Source organism: Schistocerca piceifrons, chromosome 1, assembly GCF_021461385.2.
Source record: "Schistocerca piceifrons isolate TAMUIC-IGC-003096 chromosome 1, iqSchPice1.1, whole genome shotgun sequence".
Lineage (NCBI taxonomy): Eukaryota > Metazoa > Arthropoda > Insecta > Orthoptera > Acrididae > Schistocerca > Schistocerca piceifrons.
In genome coordinates this window covers 673,458,562-673,473,449 of record NC_060138.1, presented here as the reverse complement: position 1 = coordinate 673,473,449, position 14,888 = coordinate 673,458,562, and the positions used below count along the sequence as shown (strand labels likewise).

General features: G+C 42.3%; 1 protein-coding gene across 1 annotated transcript in view; it reads right to left on the bottom strand.

Moving 5' to 3' along the window:
- Positions 1–11,087, bottom strand: part of LOC124709078 (dnaJ homolog subfamily B member 12) — a 128,115-nt gene extending 117,028 nt beyond the window's left edge. The window contains exon 1 of the mRNA XM_047240729.1: positions 10,852–11,087. Within this exon, the coding sequence (XP_047096685.1) occupies positions 10,852–10,984 (133 nt within the window). The 5' untranslated portion in view covers positions 10,985–11,087. The remainder of the gene's footprint in view (positions 1–10,851) is intronic.
- Between the last annotated feature and the right edge of the window lie 3,801 nt (positions 11,088–14,888).

Sequence of the window (14,888 nt, the reverse complement as noted above, 5' to 3'; positions counted from 1 at the left end):
AGCTTGCCATTCTAGTCAAACAATGTCATTATCCTGAAGGAAGTTATTCACGAGACATGCACAATGGGGGCGAAAATTGTCGTCCATGAAGACGAATGCCTTGCCAATATGCTGCTGATATGGTTGCTCTATCAGTCTGAGGATGGTGTTCACGTATCGTACAGCCGTTACAGTGCCTTCCATGACCACCAGCGGCATACGTCGGCCCCACATAATGTCACCCCAAAACGGGCAGGGAACCTCCACCTTGCTGCACTTGCTGGATGGTGTGTCTAAGGAATTCAGCCTGACTAGGTTGCCTCCAAACACGTCTGATGATTGCCTGGTTGAAGGCATATTCAACACTCATCAGTGAAGAGAATGTGATGCCAATACTGAGTGGTCCATTTGGCATGTTGTTGGGCCCATCTGCACTGCACTGCTTGGTGTCGTGGTTGTAAAGATGTACCTCGCCATGGACGTTGGAAGTGAAGTTGCAGACCATGCAGCCTATTGCACACAGTTGAGTCTTAACACGACGTCCTGTAGCTGCACAAAAAGAATTACTCAATACAGTGGCGTTGCTGTCAGGGTTCCTCCAAGACATAATCTGTACGTAGCAGCCATCCACTGCAGTAGTAGCCCTTGGGCAAACTCAGGGAGGCATGTCCTCGATAGTTCCTGTCTCTTTGTATCTCCTCCATGTCCAAACAACATCGCTTTGGTATACTCTGAGACGCCTGGACACTTCCCTTGCTGAGGTCATGAGAACTTACTCCATCCGAGTTCGGTCTATACCACTGACAAAAATTGAAGACTAAAGAGAAAAGTTAAATCCAAGAAACTAGTATGTCGTATTATGAGCAGTGCTCCCTCAAAATTATATCAAGATGTTCTGGGCATTTTCAGACAATGCAAACAGCTGAGAAGAATAATGAAGTCACCCTAGAAATATAATTTTAGCTGCTTGAAATTATTCCAGTGTTTTCATATCAACGAATTTCATAATTTATTTACATAATATTCTGTGAGCTGCAACCCTATACTCAATGACAACAAAATCTAGACATGTAAACCAAAACTCTCCATGCTATTGCGACTTTATTTATCACTCCATCTGAAACAAGATATTTATGAAACAGCTGTTCCACAATAACATCAGAAAAGAGTACAACAGAAGTTACACTTAGAATTAACTCAGATACCACCTTGCAAGATATGTATTCTATTTATTCAAAAAAGTAAGTTCATAAATGATTTCTTAGAGCTACATTCTGCACCACTTTATAAATAATCCAACTGATTTTGTCTACCAATCTGTCACTGTGACTAAACATGGGTTCCCAACATGTCATAGCAACTTTAATGGTAAAGGAAATCATTAAGAATCACATCTTGAAAACGGTATTTTAATCATGATTTGTTGGAACATATCCCCTTTTCACGAAGTACGGTGTTATCCCACATCCACACTAGCATATCTAAAGAAATTTGTGGCTGGAAACCATTTTCATTCCAATGTTGTTACAGCAGCCATAAATGGATATTTTTCAGGATTTCTGAAATTGAACTCCAGAATACGAACAAGTTCACTGGACAAATGTTAAACAGGGTTGTGTGTGTGTGTGTGTGTGTGTGTGTGTGTGTGTGTGTGTGTGTGTGTGTGTGTGTGTGTGTGGTTTGAGGTTTTCGGGCGCTAAACAGCGTGGTCATCAGCGCCCAAACGCATAGAAACAGGAACACATGCGGAGAAGGGACGAAGACGGACAGCGAACAAGGAGAACGGCTAAAAGACACAGACCTGACGCAGTTACAAATCCTCACATACAGAGGCAAAACAAGAGGAGAAGAAACGCACTAAAAAAAGGAAAGGAAACACAAGAAAAAGAGAACAGAAATAGAAGGAAAACAAGTAGGTAATCGTGACTGGCGGACCTCTTACCTAAAACCTGGGTGAACCAGTCACCCAGCAGCACATTAAAATCCTCTCCCTAAAATCCGAGGCAACAAATTGGACAGGACACAAAACCGTAAGACTTTAACCACAGTCGTTGCGTCGTCTTGCAAAATAGAGGGCAATTCCGGTGGCAAGGAAACCACCGCCCTCTGGTCAGAGAATAAAGGACAGTCAAGTAAAATGTGGCGGACAGTTATCTGGACGCCACAAACACTACAGATTGGGGGGTCCTCCCGCCGGAGTAAAAAACCGTGCATTAAGGGACTGTGCCCGATGCGGAGGCGGGTGAGGAGAACCTCATCCCGCCTGCATGACTGGTAGGATGTACGCCATGGCCGCGTGGTGGCCTTGACCAGTCGCAGCTTATTTTCACCGACTGCCAGCCACTCCTCTTCCCATTGACGCATAACACGAGAACGCAAAAGGGAGGTAACAGCATGGAGGGGGACGGCACATTCAACAACGTGAGGGAGGGAACATGCATCTTTGGCAGCCACATCTGCCAGTTCATTTCCCCTAATACCCACGTGCCCCGGCACCCAGCAGAAAGAAACCTCCTTCCCCTGCCGTTGCAGGTGGAGTAGGGTATCATGGATGTTCTGGACGACCGTATCCGCTGGATACAAGTGTTGCATGGTCTGAAGGGCACTCAGAGAGTCAGAACAGATGAGAAACTTAAGACTGGGAACACATCTCATCTGCTCCAATGCCCGCAAGATCGCAAACAATTCGGCATCAAAGATGGTAAACGCTGCAGGAAACCGTAATTTGATGACTCGATCAGGGAAAACCACAGCACAACCTACAGAGTCCCCCTGTTTAGAGCCATCCGTAAATACTGGTACATGGTCAGGATGCTGGTTTAAAATATCGTAAAATAAGGAGGTAAAAACAAACGCAGGAGTGCAGCTCCTCTGGTACTCTGACAAGTCTAAAAGGACGCTGGGCCTCTGGAGCAACCAGGGAGGCAGGCGGGTAAAACCCTGGAGTTGGGGTGCCACACGCTCCACACCAAGGGACTCAAGCAAATGCTTGGCACGAATCCCAAATGGTCTCGTTGCCCTTGGACGACTGGAAAAGAGACGTTCCATAGGCGGTCGGGCAACAGTAGGGTATGCAGGGGAGGGAGGACAGGCAAGGAATTGACACACTCGTCGCACCATGAGGAGTTTCCGCCGGATGGCGAGCGGCGGTTCCCCTGCCTCAGCACACAGGCTGGGGATGGGACTGGTACGGAAGGCACCAGTGGCCAGCCTGATACCCTCATGGTGTACTGCGTCAAGAATCTTCAGATACGAAGGCCTCGCTGACCCATACACAGTGCATCCATAGTCAAGACGCGACCGGACGAAAGCCCTATAAAACTGCAGCAGACGCGCCCGATCTGCTCCCCAGGACCGATGGCTCAGACACTTCAAAATATTGAGCGCCTTCAGGGCCCGCACCTTGAGCTCTTTAAGGTGCGGCAACCACGACAACTTGGAATCAAAAGTGAGGCCCAGGAACCTCACAGTGTCTCTAAAAGGAAGAATGGTGCCCCTCAGACGCAATTCAGGGGAGGTAAAAGCACGTCGAGAACGATTAAAATGAACACACACACATTTGTCTGCAGAAAAGGTAAAACCCGTCTTCGCAGTCCATCCCTGTAATCGCTTTATCGTAAGCTGCAGCTGCCGACTAGCAGTGACAAGACTGGAGGAAGAACAGAAAACAGCAAAATCGTCCACAAACAAGGAGCACTGGGCAGGACTCCGGATAGTGGACGTGATACTGTTAATGGCGACGGCAAAGAGGGTGACACTTAAAACCCTTCCCTGAGGAACACCATTCTCCTGCACGTACAAATCAGATAGCACATTACCAACCCGATATCGAAAGAGGCGGCGGGAAAGAAAGGACCGAATGAAGATGGGGAGATGGCCACGAAAGCCCCACTGATGGAGTTGATTGAGGATAAGGCGGCGCCAAGTAGTGTCATACGCCTTATTAATGTCAAAGAATACACCTAGACAATGCTGGTTACGTAAGAAGGCCTGCTGGATGACCGCCTCAAGCAGGGTCAAGTTGTCTATAGTTGAACGACATCTCCGAAAGCCACACTGAGAGTGGCTAAGGAGCTGCCTGGTCTCAAGCAGCCAAACCAGGCGACGGTTGACCATGCGTTCCAATGTCTTCCCGACACAGCTCGTCAAAGCAAACTCCGATAACTACTGGGATGCATTCGGTCCTTTCCCGGTTTGAGGAGGGGAACCAAAATCGCCTCCCTCCAAGGGTCAGGGAACGTGCCGGATGACCATATCATATTAAAACAATTCAGGAGTACTTCCTTGGATGGCAGCAACAAGTGCTGCAGCATGCTGTACAGGATTTGATCATCACCTGGCGCAGTATCATGAGCCACAGACAGCGCCGAATCCAGTTCCCACATTGTGAAGGGGCAGTTGTAGGGTTCAGAATTCGGAGACCGGAAGTCCAAGTGATCCCTCTCGATGGCAATGCGGTAGCGGCAGAAATCTGGATCACAGTTAATAGTGGCAGTAGATTCGGCAAAATACATGGCCAGTGTCTGGGCAATGTCTCTCGGCGCCGTGAGTAGACTACCCTGATGCAGCAATGCCGTGACAGGTAGTTGGCTGTGTTTCCCGTAGATCCTCCTGATGGCTTCCCACACTTTTGTAGAACTAGTGGAGCGGGAGATGGAGTTCAAGAACGATTGCCATGACCGTCGTTTGCTCTCTTTAATCACTCGCCGCGCCTTGGCCCTTGCCACCCGAAAGGCCGCAAGATTGTCAGCTGAGGGACGGCACTTGAAGCGGCGCAGAGCTGCACGGCGGGCTCGGATGGCTGAGCGGCACTCAGTGGTCCACCAAGGGACAAGGCGCCTCTTGGGATGACTTGAGGTCCGTGGGATCGACAATTCAGCAGCATGGGAGATCACGGCTGTAACATGGTCGACACATTCGTGGACGCTGGCACGGTGTTCCAAAACAGCTAAATCGCTGAAAAGTGTCCAGTCAGCTCTGCAGAGGTTCCACCTGGGCGGCACTGGTAATGCCACAGTCTCATCCAGGAGGCGAATCCAAAGGGGGAAGTGGTCACTAGAATGGAGGTCAGCGGCAACCTCCCACAAAGCAGAATCCGCGAGTGCTGGAGAGCAAAAGGAAAGGTCAATAGCTGACGACGACCCAGAAGCAGTACAGAAATGAGTGGGAGCACCAGAGTTGAGGATGCACAGTTCTTCGGATGCCATGAGGCTTTCCAGAATGCGACCCCTGGGCAGCCATAAATGGATATTTGTCAGGATTTCTGAAATTGAACTCCAGAATACGAACAAGTTCACTGGACAAATGTTAAACAGGGTTTTCTGACCTAAAGAACACTACATGCATTTTCACTCACCAAAATGAAGTTTTTCACTGCCAAATCAGTAACATTTTACCTTAGATATTTATGAATGTCAGTAAGAAAAGTATGGCCTCTGCCAAATAGTCTCATTGTTAGGTTGTAACCACAATATGCCATGCCTGGTCAACATTTTTAAGCATAACAAATCCAGATGGGAACATTTTAAGTGGCCAATCCAGCAATGAAAAATGTACAAAACACCAGAATTACACTTTAAAAGAACTGACATTTTTATTAAAATTTTTGATAGTGTATTAATGATATCTTTATAAAAGTTGGACCATAGTCCCTGATATCACAAAAGATTTGTCAAAGATACTTGACAGGCCCAAAAACTTATTGGAATTACTAAGACTAAAGGTCAGCAAACTCACCAGTGATAGTCGCTACTAAGCAACAAATACTATAACAACTCAATTCAACAAATACTGTAACACCACATCTAACTGCTTGCCTTGCCTTCCTAGTGAGCCTAGATAAATGATGATCAATATGGTTCCTAAAGGACTCAAATTTGATTATTAGTCCCTTTATCCTCATTATTAGGGAGTCAATAGCAGAATTTTCAAGTAATATAGAATAAAGCTGAGACAAGCTGTGACAATGTCCCAATACTGAGAACAGGTAATCCGAGAGATTTCCCAAAAGAAAATGCACAACACATACAGGTGAAGACAATGGGTTTGTGCATAAGTTCATAGTGTTTTTGTTTTTCATGTTGATATTCTGGTTGCTATGGATTTATTTATCAACTGTCATTTTTTATTTGTAGTTCACTATTGCTATTTGAGTTTACATGCTGTCATTTGCAGGTTGTGAGTGGAGCTGTCGACACTAGAAAATGGAGTGCAAAGTGGAGAAATCTGGACACTTCCAACAATATTCTTCTGTTTGAGTTCAATTGAGGGGTGTCAGCAGCGGAGGAAGCCAGAAATATTTGCACCCTGAATGGAAATAGTGCCACTGGACACAGCACGGCAAGAAAATGGTTTCCTCATTTTAAGGAGGATCAGTTTGACAACAGTGACTCTCCATGTTCAGGAAGACTTTCATGATTTGATGAAGGCCATTTAAACACAATGATCCACAATGATCCACATCAGAGTACTCGAGAACTGGCAACTGTGATCATTACACGATCATGCAACATTTGCATGTAATGGGGGAGGTTCAAAAAGCTGTACGGGTAACATATGCTCTAAGCCAAAACCATAATACATTACTTTTAATTTAATACATATATGTGGAGCATACAAACCAGAGCTCAAACGTCAGTTCACAGAGTGGTGACACGCCAGATCAACATGGCAGCACAAGTACCATCAATATCCTTCCCCTTGCGAAACAGATGGTTATCACATATGACGTCAAGGATGTCATTGTGTGCCACATATTAGAACAGTGAGCAGGGCTTCCTGGTGAGACAGGTACACTGTGGCATTCAGGAGAAATGTCCGGATCTTATGGGTAGTGCAATCATACTGCTTGGCAGCACAAAACCACATAAGGCAGTAAGTACAGTTGTAACTGCGACACTAAGGATGTGCCTTGTATCTCTGATCTCGTACAAAAGGTAAAGGAACCATTTCATGGTAAGCAGTTTGCAGCATGAGAGGACATTGCCAATGCCATGCAACAACAGGTGATCCAATTCAAACATGGTGCGCCAAATGGTGATGCAGATGGTATTCAATACCTCCCCATTGTTGACACCACAGGGTGAACATTGCAAGGGCCTTTACGTCCAGTCTTGTCACGTTGTCCGTGTGTGCCCTGGGCTGCAATCACTTTGAACCATAAACCCATATTGTCCTGCACACTACCATACTAAATATAAAGGTAAGATGTTTGCATGATCTTCAGTGTCCACACATATAGTTCCCACCACACACTCATCTATATATGTCACATTTTCCGGAAATACGGAAGCGCCCGATCCCGCCCATCTGCTTTGACCCATGACGTCACAAATATGGTGGAAACGACCATAAACCACGATTCCAATATGGCGCATACAAAGTCGTTACATACACATTATGAGGACGAAAATACATCGAAAAACAAACACACATATGTTCCACAAAAAGCCTAATGACACTAACGGGACAAGTGCGGGAAATACTGGTTTCTTGAGTGGGGACAAACTAAATATAAACAAATTTAGACACCCGCCCCTGTACAAAACCACGCAAAACGACGAAAAAAACCGACATCACAAAACTCCCCTTATACCATTAAACACAATATCATCTGGAATCTGACTCTTCCCTTGACCTATATAGCTCAACAGCAGCTCCCGATCCCATAAATTGGGATCGAACACTTCCCTTGATCTATATAGCTCAAAAACATCTCCCGACACCAATACCAACATTCACAGCCACACATTGGGATCGAACACTTCCCTTGACCTGTTATCCTTACGGCATCTCCACATACAGCCATCCCTGGTCCGAGACGCCGGAACTTTCAGTAAGCCTCATTTCTTCACGACATACTGAACACTTCGCGACTTCATCCAAAAATCTGAATAGTTGAAGAAATTTTATTAGACACAACGCACTGTCCCCCATCATAGCCGACAACCGAAAACTGTTGACCCTGTCAGTCATATCCATACCTACCAAAGACATAAAAAAAGCAATTTACCAAAATTCACACATGACGCCACACTCGCAAACTAAACCAAAAACATCACCTAACACCACCAGAGAGCACCACCGATCGCATCAAAATGACACCTACAAACACGTCACTCTCGCAAACTAAATTCCGCGCCGCCGTGACGTCACACACCACAACAGCCTTACGTCACGGGTCAAAGCCGACGGGTGGGATCGGATGGTTCTGTCGACCTCATTTACAACCCGGTTTGGAATCAACAAGAAAAAACTAAATGCAATGACTCTTGCTCCAAACCTCGTATTTTCTACGCCGAACTGTACAAGCCAATGGAGTGTATTGAGGAAGGATACTTCACATAATATACTTTATTTGGGTTTCTTTGGATTGCATTTGTATACGGCATATGAGAAGAATGACTGCTTAGATGCCTCTGACACTGGGATTAGTTTAAAATTATACTGCAATCATTATGCAGCAACAGGCAGAGGCTTCCTAGATTCTTCACCTTACTGTAATTCTTGTAATTCTGTAAGTAGGCTTTTATCACATGTGAAGTACATTTGTAGAACAGATCAGGGGATACTCCATAGGGAAACTCCATTTGCGAGGTAGACAGGAAAGTAGCTGCATGGAAAAAAGATTTGTTGTTGCAAATCTTCTAGTCAAATCATTGCTTTTCTCTTTGTTTTCCAGCAATTCATATGGAGATGAAAATTGGGACTGCAGAAAAATTGCCCAGGCTGCCAACCTGTCAGGAAAGTCTAGGGGTGCACATTTCATATCAAGGACAAAAAACACAGCACTATATGGTCATCAACTTTGCCCTAGACAAGGTCCATACAATGAATATCAGTAGTTCAAAAGCATCCTGTACGGCAAAATATACAATATGACTTACTCTTTTTCAGTTCACAACAAAATTATTAAGTTGCAAAATGAAACAGATGAAATGGCACTCAGCCATAGTGTAATGAAACTTAACAGCGTAAACTGAAGACAAGACTATTTCCTAATAAGCACTTAAAACTCACTAGTAGAGGTGGTCTTCTATTGCTTTCCCATACAGAGCCATGCTACATACTACCACTGCAGGCTGTAAGACCATAAGTGAAAATGATTTCATGAGGCTAGTGTTCCCATTAAATTTTTATTTATTTATTTATTTATTAATTATAGACAAACAATGGCCAATGGGCAATTAACCAGGATGATGGAATCATAAATACACCTTTTGGAAGCCTAAAAATAATTGCTTTCTCTACAAAGAAGTATATTGTTGTAAAATATGGCACTAGGAATCTTCAACCAATAACATTTTGTAGCATCTATTCTTCTACTGCTAGCTATAGCTGCACTATTCCATATTTTCATTGGCATATAGTCCTAGTAGTACTATGGTCTACATACAAAGATAAATAACACAGTATCTCATTTACTGCATAGCATACTGTAACCCATGAGTAACTAAGGCTATATTGCAAAATAATGTCTTATTAAACCACATGAAAGGCTTTCATAGTGTTCTTATGACCAGAACAGCAAAACGCTAAATTTATTCATGCTGCTTTTCCGGTAAAAGTTAGGCATAGGACCCTTCTAGCATTTTTCCAAATTGCACAGACATAAACATTAGGGTGTACTACACTCAGATTAAAATTACTTTGCACTGTCATTTCAGTGAGTCAAATGGTAGGGGACAGTCTCCATGCAATCACAGATCTTTCTCGAGCACCACGTGCTCACTGTGTTGCCTGTTTTTAGGGTACATGCAGCACCTTGTGAAGCACAGCTGGATGCACAATGGCAACAATGCCCCTAGCCTCCGCCCCCCAGGTGCAATGTGTCAATTACCAAGTAATTTTGATAAAAGTATAACAGGCAAATTTGTTACCACAACCTTTATTGGCCTTTCATATTGTTAGCTTCACCAATTTCTAACCAAATTGTCTCCATACTACCCTACAGATCAATCTATCAATGGGGGGCGGGGGGAGGCATCCAGTACAACAGAAAGTTATTAGATCCACAATGATACAAAGGAAATATGTTGTATGGAGCTGTGAGAAGATTTTGAAAGCTTCGATAGTATTTACTTCAACAATATATTTTACACAGGAATCACTTCAGTCCCACTAAAGTAAAACAAAAATTATTTTGGCTGACTTACAGACATTATTTCCGAAAAAGTGAACGAATTGACTATTAGTTGTAACATATACTGCCTAATGAGCAGGCTTCAACATCTTCACCTCACTAAACTTTTTCCACCTCCAAATCAAGCAACACAAGCACTTTAGATAAAAAATGGGTGGGGAGAGAGACTATGGAAATACAGAACCTGCCCATATTCCCTACCTCGCCCTTTGTCTCAGTTTAAAGTGGACTTCGAACAAAGACTTACATTGGCACTTTCACAAATACAAGTGATGACAAACGTGAAATAATCACTCAAAAGTTCACGCACGAAAGTTTATGGTTTAAATTTTAACACGAACATGTAACGCTCCAGCTCTCAAATTCTGACAGCTGTCACAATCGTCCAAAAAGCACGAGTGCTACAAATTAGGCTATCTGGGAAAAGAAAAAACACCGACACACAAGACGTCCAAAATTATGTCCAAGAGGCCTACACCCACATAAATTTGCGTAGTACAATGAAGTAATTAGGAAAGCTGCTATATCTCTCTGCGTAACTTACTTTTAAGAACTAAGTAGGAATGATGCAAGCAGACGTCAAGCTTACCACCAGAGTATAGGTTAATCCAAAAAACAAAACGCACCGCGCGTTCATATCAACACCAATAATGTATATTCATACGGACGCACGGCACTTATGAATCATTAACTTCGCCTACTTCAAATATATAAAACATAACACCTCTCACCTTTGGCTTTTTGAGTTGGGTATAACCTCTCAGCTTTCTGAAGAAACTTTTCGGCTTTATCAAGTCTGCCCTCCGCAAGAAACTTAACTGCATACTCGATACACCTTTCTGCTTCATCCTTATTCCCATCCATGGTTGAAACAGTTCAACAACAATAATAACAAAATACAGACTTTACAACTACTCCCCCATTACCAGCACACTCAGAGGTGTTTAAGTTCTAGGAAAACATATAATATCGTTGATTCTAATACTTTTCGATGTCATCGAAAATTCCACGACACAAGTTTCAGATAATGTTCTGTCATTATCTCTTAACTCCAAAACTTGAATCCATAGCAAAGCTATTTTATTACTATCAGACACGTAAAAAAACACAGGAGTCGAAGGATCATGACGCATAAAATTTCAAGTTCTCAACTGCTTTCAAATAAGTTTTAAGGAAATCAAATAGTTAACACGCTATCCTACGAATTAATAGTTATGTCCGTCAAATCACGCTAGACGAAGCTACCTGGTCATGGAATGAGTCACTACACTTCAAATTTTACAGAAAGCTTATTAGAAATTTTATAAACAAAAGAATTAATAAATCACGATTAAATAATGGTGATAAAGTATACCAATAAATAAAATACCAGAGAAAAATTCTGAATTACTGCGAGGAGCTCCTGTACAAAACAGAGGATAGAGGAGGAGATTAGTGTTTAACTATCCGTCGACAGTGAGGTCATTAGAGACAGAGCACATCCTCGGATTAGGGAAGATAGGCACGGAAATCGGACGTGTCCCGGAATTTGCCTCAAGCTGTTAAGGGATACGGTATCATGGAACACCTAAAGCAGGATGACCAGACGCGGGTTTGAACCGTCGTCCTGCCGAATGGGATTCCAGAGTGCTAACCACTGTGCTACTTCGCTCGGTGTACAGAACAGGAGGAGTGTACCACAAAGCAACATGTCATCCTGACTTTTCATATTTGGGACTTACCACTCAGTTTTTCCAGCTCTGCTGAAAGATTACTGAAAATGAAATCTGCTGAAGAGCACACACATTTCTGAAAAATGCTCAAGACTGATTCCCACTATACGACAACAAAATGTAATGGAAGGTCAGGCGACATCACGGTCAAATGATGGAGTCTTCCCATAAATGGAAAGTCAACATTAAATCAGTTCGCCTGGTTCATTATTGCTCAGCAGAAGTGAAATACCATCCATGATACAAACGATTGGAGTAAAGTATCAGAATTAAGTAAACATTGTAATGGATGTTCTTGAGCGGTGAACTCCTGAGCACAGAAACAAAATATCAAAACATCATCATTTATTACCTAGTATATATATATATATATATATATATATATATATATATATATATATATACATCAAACATATTTATAACTGAATGCATAGAATCTGTTTAGCTTATCCATTTTGTTTGTTTTCCCTAAGCAGCAAATAACGTAAGAGATAAACGTATTTTTCTCCTTTAATACAGCCCACTTTACCTTTTAAAAAGAGTAATTTAAGGACGTTGCCTAATCCATTTATGTTCTTGTTTATACACAGTGTAGACATCTGCTCTGTTCATTAAGTATTATAAAATCTAAATCATTTTTCACTTACAGATATCTGGCATCTCTTGTGAAAGAACACTCACAGTGTAAAAATTGTTGAAGTCGTCTACACCTACACCCATACTGTGCAAACCATACTAAAGTGCATTGTAGAGGATAAACCCATTTTACCAGTTATTAGGAATTTTCCCTTTCCATGGAATATGGGAAAATGGGAAGAATGAGTCTGAAGGCCTCTGTGCACACTGTGCTTGATCTAATCTTGTCCTCACAATCCCTGTAAGAGCTATCAGTAAGGGCTTGTAGTATATTTGTGGAGTCCATAATTAAAACTGGCTCTTGTAATTTTGTAAGTAGGCTGTCTCAGAATAGTTTACATCTATCATCAGGACTGTGATTTGTCAGTTCTTTTAGCCTCTCCATGACACTCTCTGAAGGATCAAACAAACCTTTGACCATTCATGCTGTCCTTTTCTGTACACATTCAATGTCCCCCATTAGTCGTATGCATCATGCACACTTGAAAAATATTCTAGAATGGGTCATATGAGTGATTAGTACGCAATCTTCTTTGTAGGGATAGCATTTCCCTAGTATTGTAATAACAAACTGAAGTCTCCCACCTACGACTGTACCTATGATATCATTCTCTTTTATATCCCCAGAAAGGATTACATCCAGGTATTTTTATGAGTTGACCAATTCCAAAGTGATTCATTGATGTTACAGACATAGGATACTGCGTTCTTTTGCCCTGTGAAGCTCACAATGTTCCATTTCTAAACATTTAAAGCAAGTTGCTAATCTTTGCATCACTTTGAAATCTTATCAGAATCTGAATGAATATTTATTAGAGATAGCTGCATTATTTGCGAAAAGTTTGAAGTTACAATTACTATTGACTGCAGAGTCATTAATATACAACATGAACAGCAAAAGTCCCAACACACTTTTCTGGAGCATTCCTGAAGTTACTTCTAGATGTTGATTACCCTTTATCCGGTATAACATACTGTGAGCTCCCCAGTAAGGCATGTTCAATCCAGTCGCAGATTGCGCGTGATACCCTGTAGCAGAGTCATTGAGGATTCGCAATGTGTCGTGAAATCAAAGCGAAATAATTAAATAAATCTCAGGAAGACGCAAATTACGACATCTACTATTATAAACAGAATGAGTGTGGAGAAAATCGTTTAAATTCCGATGTTAGCAGATGACGACAGCATCCCCCCCTCAGCCCCCCCCCCTAAAAAAGGCACCGTCGTCAGATTCAAACTTTTCTTCATGAGAAACCTGAAACTTGATGTCCTGTTCCATTCCATTGACTCTGTGTTGCCCCCATTTGAAATGCATGCTGGAATGTTTTAAAATTCCAGCCACTTCATTGAGTCAAGTGTGAGTCTGTCTTACAGAGAGGATAACCAAATGCGTACCGTCAGCCTGTATATTGTTCACTGAATGATTATTGAAGTGTGTTCTGAATGAGTCAGTTCAAAAATAGCTCTGAGCACTATGGGACTCAACTTCTGAGGTCATTAGTCGCGTAGAACTTAGAACTAGTTAAACCTAACTAACCTAAGGACATCACATACAGCCATGCCAGAGGCAGGATTCGAACCTGTGACCATAACGGTCTCGCGGTTCCAGACTGCAGCGCCTAGAACCGCACGGCCACTTAGGCCGGCAATGAGTCAGTATAATCAACTATAAATTTCGGAAATGAATAGCCTTTATGTAAGGGTTGGCAGACTTATAAATCCAAGACACTAGAACAAAGGCCTACACACAGTTCCCAAACCGACACCATAGGTCAGTCTGATGGCCTTTTTCTGGGATAAAAATATTCTTGACAAGTGTCTAGAGTTGCCCCAAATATAACACCATAGGAGATAAATGTATGAAAACAACCAAATTAAAAAAGCCTTTGTGTTGCAGTGTCTGAGACGATGAAGATTACTCTTATAATGAAGAAAGTAGCAATCAGTTTCCGCTTAAGATATTGAACATGAAATTTCCAAGAAAGCATTGCATCTACCTTCAGTCCTAAGAATTTAAAATAGTCTAATTCATTGGCTAATTGACAACTATGGAACAATACATTATTGCTTATAGTGAGAGAAACGACATACATTGTGTTCTGTTTCAGTTAAAAATTAACTGGTTCTCTGAATGTTAAGTGCTGATTTTATCAACAACCCTGTAGAATCATGATTTATATTACACTCAACATTATTCAAAAAACAATTTTGTCATCTGCAAAGAAAACAGTGTTGTTTATCTGTCATGTTGAGTTGCAGATCATCGATACAAAGGGTGTATCAGGAGGAATAGTCAGTATTCAGTTTTGTAAAATGAATCATTGCACAAAGCAAAAAGGTTTAGTTTGCACAGATATATGCACAAATGTCTGTGCATGCAGTAGATCGCTGAAATGTGGTGCGCTTGTACGATGCAAGTT